The sequence below is a fragment of the Molossus molossus genome, unplaced genomic scaffold (genome assembly GCF_014108415.1).
Source record: "Molossus molossus isolate mMolMol1 unplaced genomic scaffold, mMolMol1.p scaffold_m16_p_14, whole genome shotgun sequence".
NCBI lineage: Eukaryota > Metazoa > Chordata > Mammalia > Chiroptera > Molossidae > Molossus > Molossus molossus.
The window spans coordinates 9,484,766-9,501,945 of NW_023425349.1; the positions used below are offsets into that span (position 1 = coordinate 9,484,766).

A 17,180-nucleotide genomic window follows, 5' to 3' on the forward strand; every position below is an offset into this window, starting at 1 on the left:
ACTACCAATGATTAAGGGGGAAAATTATATTGTCAATATCATTTGACTTGAACATTTGTGGTCTTGTACAAGTCTTGTCTGTTGTGTTTCAAAATTGCTTAAGCCATACATACTCTTAAGGATGTTTTTCTCTTATGTTCTTTTTCAGCAGCCTTTTCCTGCTTTGTCTGTTATGGTTAATACTTCATAGATTTTAGAAATTGAGAGGTTATTGGAACATTTTATTATCTTAAGTTTATCACTTTTGACTCTTGTATATGTGATTTGTCATAAATAATAGCAAGCCTTTCACTGACTACTTCACTAAATGAATTTCAGAGTAAACACTGTGATTCTGCAGAGTGGATTCTGTAGGCCCCTGTCTTTCCAATGTTTTCTTCTTTTATATGGTGCCTACCACCTTGAGGGCGCTTAAATACTAGAGGATGGAAAGTTAAACATTGTCATTTTTATGTTTATTGAATAACAAGATTACAGAATATTTGATTTTTGTTGTCAGTGTATTGAAAGCATTTTTGCATTGATAAATGTTCTCTAGGAATGTGACTAACATTCATCAGGTGTGAACTCTTGTAAATGAGTTTTGTATCTTGAATTCACGTATATATTAAGTGTATCAATATAAAAATAAACATTATTTGGTTAAAGTTTTCCTAAGAATTGTTGACAACATAAGTGCCAAACTTTTCGGGTTTGTTTGCTTTTTTTTTTTTTTCAGATTTACCTCATCCATGTTAAACTCTTTTGGGGTTGTGGATTCGATGCTTCTCCTCCTAGTTTGTATATTTCTTCTGAGTCCTAGTCTTGGATTTTTCCCTCCCCTGGCCCCTGGTGGTCAGAACTGGGACACGCGGAGGGAGGGGTTGTTAAGGGGAATCAAGTGGAAGCTGTTGCCCCACGGGCTGGTGTTGGGTCTGGGGCAAGAACAGGAGCAGCTTCAGTGTGGGACGTCTGGCTTGGCTGGCATTGGGAAGTCCAGAGACCCGAAGTAGGCTACCAATTTACACTGGAACTTTGTCCAAGGCAGTTTTATGTCTCTGGACTTTCTTCGTCTGTCAAAAGTTGGAGACCCACTAATGGATAGTGAAGTGAAGGTAGTGCGCTGCCAAACCAGTGTGTGTGTGTGTGTGTGTGTGTGTGTGTGTGGAACGAAATGCAATATATCAGAATGCACTATGTAATAAGGGTATGACTCTGGAAACTTGTCTTTCAATGGTACATTATACGTGTCCTGGGTTGCGAAATAAAACCTGTGAGCTACAGGTCAGGGACACAAAAGTTAAAACACTCATCACAAAGCGCGAGGTACCAGGTGGCAGGCACGGACTCGGAGCGATCACTTAGTGACGACGCGGCCACGTAGGGAGCGTGGGCTTGGGGTAGAACTCGGGGTTGGCCCAGCGCAGCCACGGCCTCCGAAGCACACGCCGGCCCCACCGCACCAATTGGGTTCTTTCCCTGTAGCCACGGGCTCCTCCCACTTACCCCGTGCCGTATCGCCGCCTTTAAAAAAAGGAAGAAAGGCTTCGGCCATCCAGTCACCGCACGCGGGTCTGGCTGCCCGCTGACGTGGCAGGCCGGCCAGGGGAGCGCCCAGCCGGGCGCCCGCACCCTCCGGCGGGTCCGGCCCAACCGCCGCCCCAAGCTCGCGCCGTGGTCGGCGGAGAGCGCTCTCAGGCGCATGCGCGCGGCGGGCGGGCCTCGCACGCTGCCACTTCCGGCGCGCCGGTGCAAGTGCGGTTCCGGGTCGGTGCTCCGCTCGCCGGCCGGCCGTTCGGGCTGGTGACGCGGACTGGCGATCTCCAGAGGCCCCGGAGGCGGGGTCTGCCGGCTGCCCAGAGAGCGGCAGGTGCGCGGGCGGGGGCCGGAGACGCGAGCAGGCCCCTCATTCTCCCAGTAGACTCGGTCTGCCCCCAAAGCGGCCCGGACGGGGTTGCCCCAAGACCCAAGGCGGGGGGCGGTACCGAGGTGCTGAAAGGGCGAGGGTGGGGGCATAGGCGGGGCTGCCCGTCCGGAGAGCGTAGGGTTCCAGGATTCCCCCCTGCGCGACCTCTGACAAGTCACTCCGCTCCGGGTCTCAGTTTCCCTGCTGTCAAATGGAAGAGACATGGGGTCCCTCCCTTCTTTGGCAGTCCACGCACAGGCGGTTCTGGGAGGAGCCCCAGTGACTGGGATCCAAACTGTCACGGCAGGTACCTGCTTGTTTTCCTGGGCGTTAGGCAGCTGTCTTTTACCCAACTTAATCATTTTTCTCAGCGACTTTCTTAATGCAAGTCAAGGCTCAAGGGTCTGGCCAGGTAAACAGTGTGTGACTCAGAATCAACTGAGAAGTAAACACTGGCCCTGGGAAATCATAATCTGATTCAAGTTGTTTTGCTCAGGGTTCCCAATGCGTAGTGAATTTAGGCACTTACTGCAATGAGATTTTGTTCTATGTATGTATCTGCGTGAAACTCTTAGGCAAATCACAAATGCAAAGAAGACCAGGGTGAGGGAGGGTCGCTCACTGAGGATTGTGGCAGTGACAGGTTTTTCTGTCTCCCTCAATTCCCTTCCCTACTATTCCAAATCCCCACCCTCTTCCCCCAGCATTTTGGTTGTACACTTGGAAGGACATAGCCAATGCATTTTATCTTTGTCTTCATGCAGGACAATGCTTTGACCTCCAGGCTGCTTTAAATCTAGTAGATAAGCCAGGTGAGTAGCTGGTTTACAGACATTGAAGGTAAAATTTTTGAAGAATTGTGCAGACTTACATGGATAATCTGAAGTGGTAAGAAGTCATTTGTAGATCTTAGGTAGCAGGGCTTGGATATCCTCCACAAAACATGAAAAGTTAAGGTTGTAACTAGAATATTAGTGTTTTTACACCATTGGGAGGGAAAGACATTTGAGTCTCGTTGTTGAATATTATGTAAAACATTCTGAAAAAAAGAAACTGATTTGAGGTCATTTTTGTCATCCTTAGAACCACGTAGCATTTCCGGGAAATGTTTAAGGATGTCTGATATCTATATAATATAGTTGTCTGGCTTGCCTGGTCTTTTCCAGGTTGTCAGGTTTTTCTGGTAAGTAGCTGATTGCAAACCAACTTGGAACATTAGACCATTACACCTTTTCCTCATATTGAGTTACATGTTTTTGTCTTCATCTTAAAAAAACAACAACACTAAACCGTAGTTAGTATTATTAGGAGAAGGATTCAAAATCATTATGTGATATTAATGTTTGACCTGGAAAGTTTCACTTAATGTGTTATATGCCATAGCCAACATAATATAATAATAATTAAAAAAAAAAAAAAAGTAGGGCCCTGGCCGATGTGGCTAAGTTGGTTGGAGCCTCACCTCATATATTGAAAAGTCTAAGTTTCGATTCCCAGTCAAGGCACATGCCTGGGTTGCAGATTCGATCCCAGTTGGGGTGTGTTCTGGAGGCACCTGGAAAAAAAAAAAAATTAGGGACTTGTGAGTCAGAATCCTGAGTTCAAATACCAGCCCTGCCACTTAGCCACACAATCTTTGTCCTTATCTATGCATATGAAGCACCCGAATACTTTTTAAATGTTTAATAATTGTGTTCTAGTAAATATGCATGGGAAATTATGAAACTTAATTTTGAAACTGATAGCTTAACATAGCAACACAGATGTGAAATCTCTCCGGTGTTTAATTTAGAGTTCTCTTTCATCTGATCTGTAGATACTGTGTTGCCATAGGTGCTTGGCCCACATTTAAGGGGGAATGCGGCTAGCTTGGATGTCTGGAACTTTTTAGGCACCTGTCTTGGAATTCCTGGTTGCTGGCCTAAAAATTACAGTGGTGGTTTAAGAACTGGTCATCAGGGCAGGACAGCCACACAGCAAAATGTTTGCAAAACTAAAGAAGAAAATTGCAGAAGAGACTGCTGTTTCCCAGAGGCCAGGAGGTGCTACTAGGATCCCACGGTCCGTGAGCAAGGAATCTGTTGCCTCTATGGGAGCTGACTCAGGAGATGACTTTGTAAGTATCTTCATAGTTTTTAATATTTGGTACCATCTCAATATATATTTAAAATAAAATTTCAGGAATCCTTCCAATATGTATTTTCTTTTAAAATTGAAAGATTATTTGTAGTTAATATATTATTATTCTTATTCTGAGGTGCTTTTCTGTTTAATTTTTCTTATTTTTCTGAGTTCCTCTCCATATTCTCTCCATTGTCCTCTTTTTCCATCTATATATTTTGTACATCTTTTACATTTCTTTTCTCAGTACTTTGGTCTGTTGTCTCTGAAGACGTAAATACTTGAAGCCATTGTTGCTTAACAAGGTCTGTGAGCTGTGGTGTGGAGTGAGCCAGAGTACATTCTTTTATTGGGAAACTTGATGAAAAGATGGCTCTGATGACTGTAGTATGTCTCTTATTTGTAAAGTACCTTTGTGGTTGGAAAGATTTCAAAAAATGAGGATGTTTCCCTGGCCAGTTTGACTCAGCAGTTAGAGCGTCGGCCCACGGACTGAAGAGTCTCGGGTTTGATTCCTGGTCAAGGGCACGTACCTCGGTTGTTGGATCAATCCCTGGCCCCAATCTGGGTGCTATGGGAGGCAACCAATCGATGTGTCTCTCTCACATGGATGTTTCTCTTGATCTCCGTCCCTCCCTTCTTCCCATTCTATCTGAAAAAATCAATGGAAAATATTCTCGGGTGAGGATTTAAAAAAATGAGGATGCTCTTGTGTTAGGTAAATGGCAAGTATGTATTTAGCATGTGACAGGATCCTCTTAAAGTCAGATAACTTTTCAAAAATGATTTATACTACTTAATATTTGTAAAAGAATGTATATAATGTAAATGTGAAGTATAGAGCATAAAAATAAAATGAGCCATCAACCATGATGTGGTTGAGTGTCAACCCATGCTCCAAGAGGTCGCCGGTTCAATTCCTGGACAGGGCACATGCCCAGGTTGTGGGCCAAATCCCCAGTGGGGGGCACACAGGAGGTGGCCAATTGATGTTCTCTCTCATCGATGTTTCTGTCTCTCTCTCTCTACCTGTCCTTTTCTCTCTCTCTAAGATCAATAAATAAGAAAACTTTAAAAAATAAAAATAAAATGAATGTTTGTTAATCTGTCACCTATCCAGAGAACTAGAACATTATTGATACGGTTGAAGCCACTTGTATGCTCCTTCCCAGTTCCCTTTCCCATCCTCCCCTCCAGATAACCACTATCCTACATGTTGTGTTATTATTCCTTTGCTTTTAAAAATATCCTACCAGCCCTGGCCAGTTTCTCAGTGGTTAGAGCATTGACCCACGGACAAATGAGTCATGGGTTTGATTCCAGTTAGGGGCACATATCTCCGTTGTGGTTTGTCCCCGGCCCTGGTCGTGGTCATGCAGGAGGCAACCAGTTGATATGTCCCTCTCACGTCGATATTTCTCTCTCTTCCCCCCACCCTCTCCCCCTCCCTCCCACTCTATCTGAAGATAAACAAAAAAATATCCTTGGGTGAGAATTTAAAAAAATAGTAACAATAATAAAAATATCCTACCAGACATGACTATAATCATAAATAATTTGTTGTTTAATGTTACTTATTTTTAAACTTTATAAAAATAGTATACTATAGTTTTCTTGGACTTTATTTTTTCACTCAACATGTTTCTAAAATGCATCTATGTTACATGAAGCTATGGTTCTCTTATTTTTACTGCTATATAAGATTGCAGCATTTGAAGACAGTTTATCTCTGTCTACTCCTGGTGATAGACACTTGAGTTGTTTCCATGGTTAGATGAGTCTTCTTTCTCCTTTCTTATACTACCTGTCTGGGTCAGATTACATGGCAGAAGCTATTAGGTTATTGGGGTGAAATAATAAGACTACCAGATCTAAATTATCATTGGTTCCTATTTTTTTGTTGTTGTTGTTCAGGTAGAGTGGGAGGGAGAGAGAGGAACAGAGAGAGAGAGAGAAACATCGATGTGAAAGGAACACATCGAGTGGCTGCCACCTGCACAACCAACCAGGGCCGGGGACAAACTGCAACCCAGGTACATGCCCTTAGCGGGAACTGAACCCGGGTCTCTCAGGACCGCAGGCCGACGCTCTAACCGGGGAGCCAAACCGGCCAGGGCCATTGGTTCCTATATTTAACAGGAAATATAAATGCACATTTGATTACCGGGCTGAAGGATATAGCTTAAACATTGAGTTCTGTGACAGAAATACCTTTCATGCAAGCAGCAATACCTGCCTGCTGACATGTTAAATGAAGGCTCTCATCTCGAATGTATTTCAGGCATACAGATTGGCCTGGATTCAGGAAGTACTTTGCTTTGAGACTTCTAAAGTAATTGATTTTAATTTACTATATATACCTTTTGATCCCTCTCTATTTTCAGACATTTAAATCCTGCTGCATGTATTTCTCCAACCAGGTGTTTTTCCTCTGCTATCTTAAATTCTAAAATTAACAAAACTGAATTCAGTAATTCCATTTCCACATGTGCACCTTCATCCCCCAGTCACCATCAAGAAACCTTGGAGGCATTTTATTTTTTTATTTTTAAAAAGACAACTGGCCATGTCATTTTATTTATTTATTTTTAAATATTTTTTCTTTATTGATTTTTAGAAAAAGGAAAGGAGAGAGAGAGAGACAGAAACATTGATGAGAAAGAACATCGATTGGTCACCTTCTACATGCCCCCCACTGGGGATTGGGCCCACAACCTGAACATGTGCCCTGACTGGGAATCGAACCAGCAATCTCTTGGTGTAGGGGTCAGTGCTCAACCAGTGAGCCACACTGGCCGGGCCCTTTGAGGCATTTTAGACTCCTTCCTCCTTCACTTCTTGGTGTCCAGTCAGTTAGCAAGTATTTGGCTTCCATCTCCTAAATGTCTCAAACTTGCCCTCTCTACTCTATTTTCTAGTAATACATTTATTTTTTTTTTAATCTTCACCCAGGACATTTTTTATTTATCTTCAGATAAAGTGAGAGGGAGGAAGGAAGGGAGAGAGAGGAAGAGAGAGAGAGAGAAACGTCGATGTAAGAGAGACACATTGATTGGTTGCCTACTGCATGACCCCGACCAGGGCCGGGGATGAACCACAACCGAGGTATGTGCCCTTGAACAGAATCGAACCCGTGTCCCTTTGGTCCATGTGCTGATGCTCTAACCACTGAGAAAACCAGCCAAGGTGCTAGTAGTACATTTACTTCTATTTTATTTCAGGCTGTCTTTGTTTCTCAAACAAATGTGGTAACCTGTCAAGGCTCCCTGCCCTCAATAACTTCCCAAAGCAGATCTGTTCATGTTTCTCCAATGCTTAAAAATGCTGTGGCTTCACATCATCTTTAGGAGAAAGCGCAAACTCATTATTATAGTATAGTGGTAAACAGCCATGATCTACCTAGCCTCAGCTCACTCTACTTTCCTATACCCTGTGTTCCAGCCATATTGAACTTTTTATACTTTCTGGAATGGACACCATTTCTTCATGCCTACAAATGTTTGCATATGCTCTTTCCTCTCTCTGAAACGTCTTCTATGTCCTCTTTTCACTCTGTGTTCCTCTGACTCTTGTGCATCCTTCAAGACTGGGCTCATATGTTCCTTCCAGGAAGACCCCTTGACCCAACTTGCCCCTCTTACCCTACTCTTTATCCCTCCTGGCTGCATTTGGTCCCTGGTCTCCTATTTATCTCTATAGAAGCACCTGTTACACTGCATTGATGTTGATGATTTACTTGTTTGTCTCTCCCAGGAAACTGGGAGCTTTATGAGAGGCAGTGAAATATAGTAGTTGGAAACTCAGGTCAGGTTATGGAGTCAGACCTGGATTTAATTTCCTGCTTCCATCATTATTGTGTGACTTTGGGCAAGTTTCTTCACTTTTCTATGCCTTAGTTTCCACATCTGTAACATGGAGATAGGAACTGTACCTTTCTTTTTTAAAGTTAGTGTCAGGTCCCCAAGATTCACGCATAGGTTCAGTTATTCACCAGGAGGACTTGCAGAACTCAGCACATAATTTTACTCACTGCTGTCATTTATTACAGGGAAGGGATGAAAAGCATACTTAGCAAATAGAAAAGGCGCATAGTGCAAAGCCTGGAGGAAACCAGGCATAAGCTTCCAAGAACCCTCTCCTAGTGGAGTTACATGGGACAATGTAATTCACCCAGTAGTGATTTGTGACACACAGGGTAAAATGCTGTCTACCAGAGAAGCTTGTTAGAGTCTCAGTGCCCAGAGATTTTATTGGGAGGCTAGTCACAGAGGTACCCTCTGCCTAGCATTTACCAAAATTTCAGGCTCCTGGAAGGAGAGCAGGTGTTAGCATAAACCATATTTTTTTGCACAATCAGTTTAGTGTACAAAGAGCCATTCTTATCAGGAATAATGGGAACCCTTGAAAAATCTAACTTTCCGTAGACCAGCCAAAGGCTAACTTTCCAAGCAGGCCTTGCTAAGAATGGTAGTCTCAGTCCTGTGATGTGAACTCTTTTCTGCACAGTATATAAAACACTTTGTAATATAGTGCCTGGCTCTTAACAAGCATTTCATAATTACTAGTTACTGCAGCTGCTGCTCTTTTAGGTAAGGACTCTAACCACTATCCCCAGTGCTTGGCACAATGCTGAGAATAGGATGTCTCACCAACAGCAATAATCATAACTTCTACTAATAATAGGTTAGCCCTGGCCAGTTTAGCTCAGTGGTTAGAGGTCGGCCCACGGACCAGAAAGTTCCAGGTTCGGTTCCCGCCAAGGGCACGTACCTCAGTTGCCGTTTGTCCCCAGCCCCGGTTGGGTTTGTGAGGGTGGCAACCACTCGATATGTCTCTTTCACATTGATGTTTCTCTCTCTCTCTTCCTCCTGCTCTACCTGAAGATAAATGCAAAAATGTCCTGGGGTGAGGATAAAAATAATAATAATAATAATAATAATAATAATAATAATAGATTATAAGTATTAAAACTATGTGCCTGGCTCTATTTTAGGGATTTGACAAATATTGATTTATTTACTTCTCATTACAGTTCTGTGAAGTACATCATGTTTGTTATCATAGTTTACATATGCAACCAATGCACAGACCAGTTAATAACTGACCCACTTTCTATACTTTATAAGTGGTGGAGATGGGACTTTAACCTGGACCTTTTGCCTGCAGAGACTCCCTCTTTACTGTACACTGTACTGAGTCTGTACATGTTGGATGGGCAAGTGGCTAGATGGGTAAATGATTTAAAGTGAATTGTTCAACCACCTTTAAAGACATTTTGGGAATAAAATAGAAAAACATGTCTAGATATTAGATACTGTTATTTTTAATATTGTTAGGTGGGATAATGGTATTGGAGTTATAAAGGAAAATGTCCTTATATTTTAGAAATGTTCATCAAAGTGTTTAGGACAAAATGCCATGGTGTCTGTTATTTAAAGTACTTTAGTAAAATAAAAATTGATGAAGCAAATACTGGAAAACATCAGAATGTTCATTAAACCATTCTTCCTACTCTTCTGTATTTTTAAAAATCTTATTATAGCCCGGTCAGTGTGGCTCAGTGGATTGAGCATTGTCCCATGGACTGAGAGGTCCTGGTTCAGAGCACATGCTGGGGTTGTGGGCTGAGTCCTTCCCTTCCTCTCTCTCTAAATAAATCAATTAAAACATTTTTCTAAATTTGTTATCAAAGGTAAAAAAGATAAAGCAAGTTATTTATTAGCAATAGTAAGCAGTGCCCAAAATAATAAAAGTTCCCATGTGTTTTAAGATACTGTAGATTGTTGGAGAAAATTGATGTCTCATTAATATATTGACTTATTGAATATGTATTATCTGCTAAGGTTTTTGATACGTTTTAGAGCTTTAGTATGACATCTCTTTGTTTTATAGATGAAGATACTAAAACTTTATCAATGTCAGTGATCTTTTCTTCCTAATAGACCAACCTTCCCCTCTTTCTCCTAGAACTTTACCTTTGGAAAAATAAAGTAATTTCCTTTTTTATTTTTAATCACTGAAAACATGTATTTTATATTATGTACTTGGTGTAATAAGATCATAGTGAGTTTGTTCACCACTATTTATTCCAATAGCATGTATACACACACATCTTAACTTCTTATATCTTCTTCATACTATAGATGGATATAGTGTTGCTTCTGCTTTATAGGTTGACAAGCTGAGGCCCAGGCAAGTTAAAAAACTTTTAAGTGATCACAAGTGTAACCAAATCTAAAATAAGAGTAGTCACTTTGTGCCCTGGCTGGTTAGAATGTTGGCCCAAAGACTGAAGGATCGCAAGTTTGACACCTGGTCAAGGGCATGTACCTGGGTTGCAGGTTTGATTCCCAGGTGATGTCTGTCTCTGTCTCTGTCTCTCTCTCTTTTTCTCTCTTTCCCTCTCCCCCACCTCCCTCCCTTCCACTCTTTCTCAAAATCAGTGGAAAAAATAGACTTGGGTAAGGATTAAAAAAAAAAAGAGTAGTTGCTTTCTGGTTCAGTACTGTGCTCTCACACTTCTAAAATCCCATGTATGAATACGACCTCTTCTTGTGTCTCTCTCAACAGGCTTCCGATGGAAGCAGCTCCAGAGAAGATCTTTCATCTCAGCTGTTGAGAAGGAATGAACAGATACGGAAATTAGAGGCCAGACTTTCTGGTATGTCTAAGAACTCATAAAAAGCAAACAAAGGGAATTTGCTTTGCCTGAACCTCTCTCCCTGTAAAATAGCCATATAGCATAACCTTATCGTTATTTTGATATATTTTAATCTTACTAGTCAAAAAGGAACAATTTTTACCCCCTTTGTTCCTCCTTTTGTTAATGTACTAAATAATGTAAATTCAAAACTGAGTTTTAAAGTTAAAAAAAAAAAAACTTATGTTTTTCTGCTCCTGAGGTTTCTAGCCATGGATATAAAAGATGTTAAAAGTATATGTAGCATAGACTTGACCTAGCCATTAGTATAGCTTGCTTTCTTGTAGAGATGGGTAGGGATACCATTTATAGGGAATGATCAGCAGATGTTGGATTCTTCAATACCAGAGGGGTTTGGTGCTATGTTGCCACTTGCTACAGCTACGTATTACCTATATAAGTGTTATTCTGGTCTTTGGGCCACTTTTCATTAGTATTTCTAACTTTAGCACCTTTACAGAAGCAGTAACTCTCACTACGTTTTTTGTGTGCACTTTACAATGTACACAACTCCCATTATATCCTTTGCCTGAGCAGGTCATGTTTGTGATCGAGTTGTGAGTTCTTATTTTGGTTTCTGCCACTGAACACATTTTGAAAGCTTCATCCTGTGAAGTGGTCAGTGGCTTCTGTGTTTCTTTTTGTCCCTTGGCCTTATTGCCCATTTTATTGAAATGAAAATAGTAGATTATAAAATTCACCAAATTTTGTGTGAAATCTCTGTGTTTGTGCAGTTATCAAAAGTCCATAGTGTAGCTTACAGTTTCTAGTTAGTCTGTTATCTCATTTTATCTTCACTGCAGTCTTATTGGACATAGTGAGGTTAGGGTCACACAAGTAGAAGGTGGTAGAGCTGGGATCCATATCCAGATTTGTTTGATACCAGAGGTCATACTCATAATTACAGTCTGCTTCAAACTCAGTTGTTACTGTCCTCTTACTCCCTAGTGTACATAGTATCAGTAACACAGGTGAAATAACTGCATATTTGTTTAAGGTTGTGGGGAAAGCTATAAAATAATGTGTACTCTCCCTAATATAGAAGGGAGAATAGTTTGAGCTTGACTTAGGTTAGAGAAGAAGGGACAGAGAAGAGAACTGACATTTACTGAGCCCACTTATGTTCTGAGTATTTTCCTATCAGCTTAGTACGAATAATAACAACAATAGCAGATTTTTTTTATTGAGCACTGTGTGCCAGGTGCATAAGGCATATAAAACAGCTTATTATCGCCCTGGCTGGTTTGGCTCAGCAGTTAGAGCATCGGCCCACAGACCAGAGAGTCCTGGGTTTGGTTCCCGCTAAGGGCATGTACCTTGGTTGCAGTTTGTCCCCTACCCCGGTTGGGGGTTGTGTGGGTGGCAACCAGTCCATGTGTCTCTCTCACATTGATGTTTCTCTCTCTCTCCCCCCCCCCTCCCTCCTGCTCTATCTGAAGATAAATGCAAAAGATGTCCTCGGGTGAGGATAAAAAAACAAACAAAACAAAAACAAACAGCTTATTATCTAATGCAACCTTTGATGTAGGTGTACTTATATCATCACTTGATAAGTAAAGAAATCAATGCTTAAGGACTGATAGAACTGGGATTTGAACAAAAGCCTGTCTACTTTTCCACTATACCGTACTATCATCTTGGTCACCCAGGTAATCTGGCTTGCACCTTTAAAGTGGCATAGGCAGCTCAGGTTTCGTGTGGAAAGGAAGCTGACTGTTCTAGAGCATGAGGTACTTTCACTGTATAGGCATTACTGTAGTAAGGTGTTTACTGTTGCCCTAACCACTGTTCCTCAGTTGTATGGACTGAAAGTGAGCTATTTGGTGAGTTCCCTTTTATCTGTCCTACTAAGACTGGAAGGGGAAGTGAAAACTGAGATGTGAGATTAAGTAATGAGGTAATAATGGTTTTCATAGGCAGAGCATTTCTGATGACCATACAAGCCCAATTCTGGTTCTTTATCAAAGCTAAACGAATCTGCCTGTCTGTAGTCACCATTTACACTGTGGATAGTTTGTACTATACCTGTTTGCCTGTGTTGTTCATTGTTACTGGGAGGCTGTCTGCCTAGCTTTCCTTACCAGGAATGGTTTTCAGGCTGAGAAAATCATCATCATTTTCATTCATTTTTTTTGTTTTGTTTAATTAACTTCCTTTCCTGATGTTTGTCCATTCCTGGTATGTGCGTCACCCTCCTCACCCAAGACTATGCTGAACAGGTCCGAAACTTGCAGAAGATAAAAGAGAAGCTTGAAATTGCATTAGAAAAACACCAGGATTGTACGTATTTTTTTTTTTTCCTGTTTTTTTTCCAATCATTTTTGGGTTTAGTTTTTTGAGATGAAACGATCATGTATGGTTAAATTTTTTACTTTGTCACAGCACAAATCTTTATTTTATGAGTAGTATGCAGTATTTCTTAACCAGGTTGATACAACATTTGTTTGATATTTAGTAACTTACAACTCATATTTATGTTGCCTTATGGGCATACTTCTTAGGAGAAGGCCATTATCAGCTGTGTCCATCCAGTTGACCAGTTTATTGGCAAAATGTAGTACCTGGCCCTTGGACCTATATTAGGAGACTTTGGTTCTAGCCATAGCTCCATTCCTGCTGTGTTCAGAAACGGGGGAGCATCGCCAGCTGTCATCACTCCTCCAACAATAGAACATACATTTTGTTTATTCTACCCTAAATCATGTGTTCTTCATTGGATTCAATCCAAGAAAATGCTAACAAAAGTAGAAAATTATTTTTAATTGATATAATACATACTAACAAATTTTTAAAGGAAAACAAAGTGAAAGAAAAATTTTTGTATTTGCTTTTGTTTTAATTCTATAGAGTGGTAATAGCCATCACTTAGCAACAGCATTGGTGCTTTCTTGCACCCTACCTAACTCAGTGTTCTATCATCAGTAAACCATTTAAAAAGTTAACTTTTGGCATCTTCCTAGATGTATATACTTGACTATTGCAAAAAACAAAAACAACAGGAAATAAACAAACAAAAACGGTGGTCTGTTATTAAGGGCAAAGATTCTGGGAAAGTCAAGGTACATCAGGTTTTTTCCAGTCTCATAATTCACTTATGTGACCTTGGCCTTTTTTGTTAGCTGACAGTTGTAAAGTAATCACATGGGTTGTTTGTCATGCTATTTCTGAAATTTTTCCATATCTCAAATAAAGTCTCTTTGTTAACAGCTTCCATGAGGAAATTTCAAGAGCAGAATGAGACATTCCAAGCCAACAGAGCCAAAATGGCAGAAGAACTGTCTTTGGCATTAGCCAGAAAAGACCAGGTATTTTATATGTGACATTGCCCAAGACTTGTGAAAAGATTTCACTTAGTGACATGATTTTTAAAAATTATTACATAAACCTGTTAGAAAATATTTATAACCTAAGAGAAGAGGAAGGCTATATATATTCTTTGAGATTTCACTTGGCTTCAGGTGGAAAATTTCACAGTTATAATCATGAAATGTGCCCAGAATGTGAGAGGATCATTCTGCAACTTGTGGCTTTTAAAAATTATTTATTTATTTATTTATTTTTAAATATGTTTTTATTGATTTTTTTTTTTTAGAGAGAGAGAAAGAGATAGGAACATTGATTGACTGCCTCCTGCATGCCCCCCACTGAGGATAAAGCCTGCAACCTGAGCATGTCCCTGACCAGAACTCGAACTAGGACCTCTCAGTCCATGGGCTGATGCTCAATCTACTGAGCCACACCAGCCAGGCCAACTGTGTAGCTTTGTAAAATGGAGAAGGGAAATTGTGTGTCATAATCTGAGTAAGCCCCAAGACAAGGAAAAAGGTCTCTGTCCTCTAAAAACCTGTCTCAAAGCCCAGACTCAAACACTTGCCTTTTATAGTGGACAGGATGATATTAAGCTATCATCATCCATGATGTACATAATTCTTACAATCTCTGTTCCCAGATTTCTTCAGCTCCAGCCAGCTAGACATAAGGGAACTCCTATAATCTCATTAGAATCATCCATTGAAAGGTGCTGAATGAATGGCAGTAAGAAAAGAAAATAGTGCTATTACTAGCTATTAGGAAATATATTTATGCAATGGCATTTTAAATCTAAATTTAGCATCAAGATATTATAATAATAATCCTGATCTTTGAAGACAAGGTCAATTTATTATATTATGTTGCATTTAAGAAAATGTATAAGCCCTGGCCAGTTTGGCTTAGCGGTTAGAGCGTAGGCCTGCAGTCCAGAGAGACCTGGGTTTGGTTTCCACTGAGGGCACGTGCCTCGGTTGCAGTTTGTTCCCAGCCTTGGTTGGGTTGTGTGGGTGGCGACCACTCGATGTGTCTCTCTCACATCAATGTTTCTCTCTCTCTCTCCCTCTTACTCTATCTGAACAAAAAATGGAAAAATGTTCTCAGGTGAGGATTTAAAAAAAAAAAAAGAAAATGTATAATTTACCTATAGAGGATGGGGTGGTTGGTTGTTTGGTTTTAAAGTGTGTATTTGGTTTGGCCAGTGTGGCTCAGTGGTTGAGCATCAACCCATGTACCAAGAAGTTGCCAGTTCGATTCCCAGTCAGGACACATGCCCAGGTTGTGGGCCCAATCCCCAGTGGGGAGCATGCAGGAGGCAGCCAGTCGATGTTCTCTCTCAATGGTGTTTCTCTCTTTCTCTCTCTCTCTCTCTCTCTCTCTCTCTCTCTGTCTCTAAAAAAAAAACAAAACAAAATCAATAAAGGAAAATAAATAAATAAAACGCGTATTTGGTCCTGTCAGTTTTGCTCAGTGGTTAGAGCAGCGGCCCGCAGACAAAGAGTCACGGGTTCAATTTTAGTCAAGGGCACGTACCACGGTTGTGGTTCGTCCCTGGCCCTGGTTGAGGTCATGAAGGTGGCAACCAGTCAGTGTGTATCTCTCACATTGTTTCTCTCTCCCCCTCTCCCTCTCTCCCTCTCCTCCTCTCTAAAAATTAATTTAAAAATATTTTTAAAAAATAAAAATGAAGTGTGTATTTGTCATCTAGGACATTTACCAGCCAGAAAAAAACATAATTCGCCAATACCATACTTAGTGGCTAACTATAATGTTATGAGTTTGTTAAAGGCAGAAATAATTTAAAATTGGTAGATTCTGATTGTAGACATTTGGGATATGGCCTTTTGTACCAGCAGCTATTTTTCCTCCTGTTCAGTGAAATGTGAATAAGGGACATATCCCTTTTTTCATTAACTTAAGGCATAAAGCATATTGGTAAAATCAAGATGAGAAGGGAAATAATTATTAGGGGCTACTGAAGACCTTCCCCCTTCAGTAAATTAATTTCTAAACATCAGTTATAAAGTTACCAACTCAGCTGGTTCAACTACCAATCCCAAGATGTTATCATAGTAATCATGGAAAACCACTCAGGAATTAGCTGAAAAGCTGGATAAGAACAACTGAGAGCTTTGGTTGCTCTACATAGTAAAAATCTGTAGGCTTATATTTGGATTCTAGAGTTTTAGAAAAAGTTAATTTTCTTCTTTTGGCTTTCTTAATATTAAGCCAATTTCATGGAGGTTTTTTTTTTGTTGTTCTGTCAATGCTCATTCAAGGATATCTTTCCATTGTTTTTTGGTTTTTTGGTTTTTTTTAGAGAGAGTGGAAGGGAGGGAGGGAGAAAGAGAGAGAAACATCAATAGAGACAGACACATCGATTGATTGCTTGTCACTTATGCTCCAACTGGAGCCAGGGATCAAACCTGCAACCCAGGTATGCGCCCTTTACTGGGAATCGAACCTACCATCCTGTGGTGCGAGGGCTGACACTATAACTACTGAGCCACACCGGCCAGGGCCATGTGTTTTCTTTTTTAATTTGCTGTTTTGTTTGGTTGGTAGGTTGTTTTGGGGTGGAGTAGGGGAGGGCTGGTTAGATTATTTATTTTTCTGAAAATCTTAATATTACTGATACTCTTCTCTGGAAAGTACTTTTTTTGTTCTTTTGTTTTAGGAATGGTCACAAAAAGTGGATCAGCTTGAAAAGGTTAGTTAATCTTTATTTTTGTCTTATTTCAAATGTTGGCCTCTTCTGTGGGGCTTAGAAAATGGTTTCTGCAATACCCAGTGTACTGATAACTATACCTCCTTTTAGAAGCAGGGTACTGGATGATTAGACATTGACTTGAAAAACTCATGTCTTACCTTTTCTTGGTGGGCATGTCCCTCCCAATATGCTCTCCACCCCTCTTTTCCCTTTTTCTGTGTACCCGAAGGCCGATAGGACCTGCCTCAGCAGGGCTACATTGCCCTTTTGCTTCTGATTGGGTTCCACCAGTGGGGAACACTAAAAAGAACTGTGTGTGGAAGAAGAGTGTGGTCAGAAGGTTTATTTCCCCAGCCTTCTCCATGTGGGATCCCTTCAGGTTAGTTATATCCCAAGGTCACAGCTTTAGTTGGGCCTTTGGTTTACCCTCTTGACATAGATCCTCCCTCCCTGGG

The 17,180-nt window shown here is 40.8% G+C and overlaps 1 protein-coding gene across 5 annotated transcripts in view; it reads left to right on the top strand.

Moving 5' to 3' along the window:
* Nucleotides 1–1,774: 1,774 nt before the first annotated feature.
* Nucleotides 1,775–17,180, top strand: part of GOLGA1 (golgin A1) — a 49,123-nt gene continuing 33,717 nt past the window's right edge. The window contains exons 1-7 of one of the 5 annotated variants that reach the window (XM_036261552.1): nt 1,775–1,849; nt 2,650–2,697; nt 3,777–4,001; nt 10,577–10,667; nt 12,912–12,986; nt 13,914–14,011; nt 16,693–16,725. In XM_036261552.1, the coding sequence (XP_036117445.1) occupies nt 3,867–4,001; nt 10,577–10,667; nt 12,912–12,986; nt 13,914–14,011; nt 16,693–16,725 (432 nt within the window). In that variant the 5' untranslated portion in view covers nt 1,775–1,849; nt 2,650–2,697; nt 3,777–3,866. Of the gene's footprint in view, nt 1,850–2,649; nt 2,698–3,043; nt 3,069–3,701; nt 4,002–10,576; nt 10,668–12,911; nt 12,987–13,913; nt 14,012–16,692; nt 16,726–17,180 lie in introns of those variants that run through there. The other 4 variants (XM_036261553.1, XM_036261550.1, XM_036261554.1 and 1 more) reach the window with 4 other exon arrangements.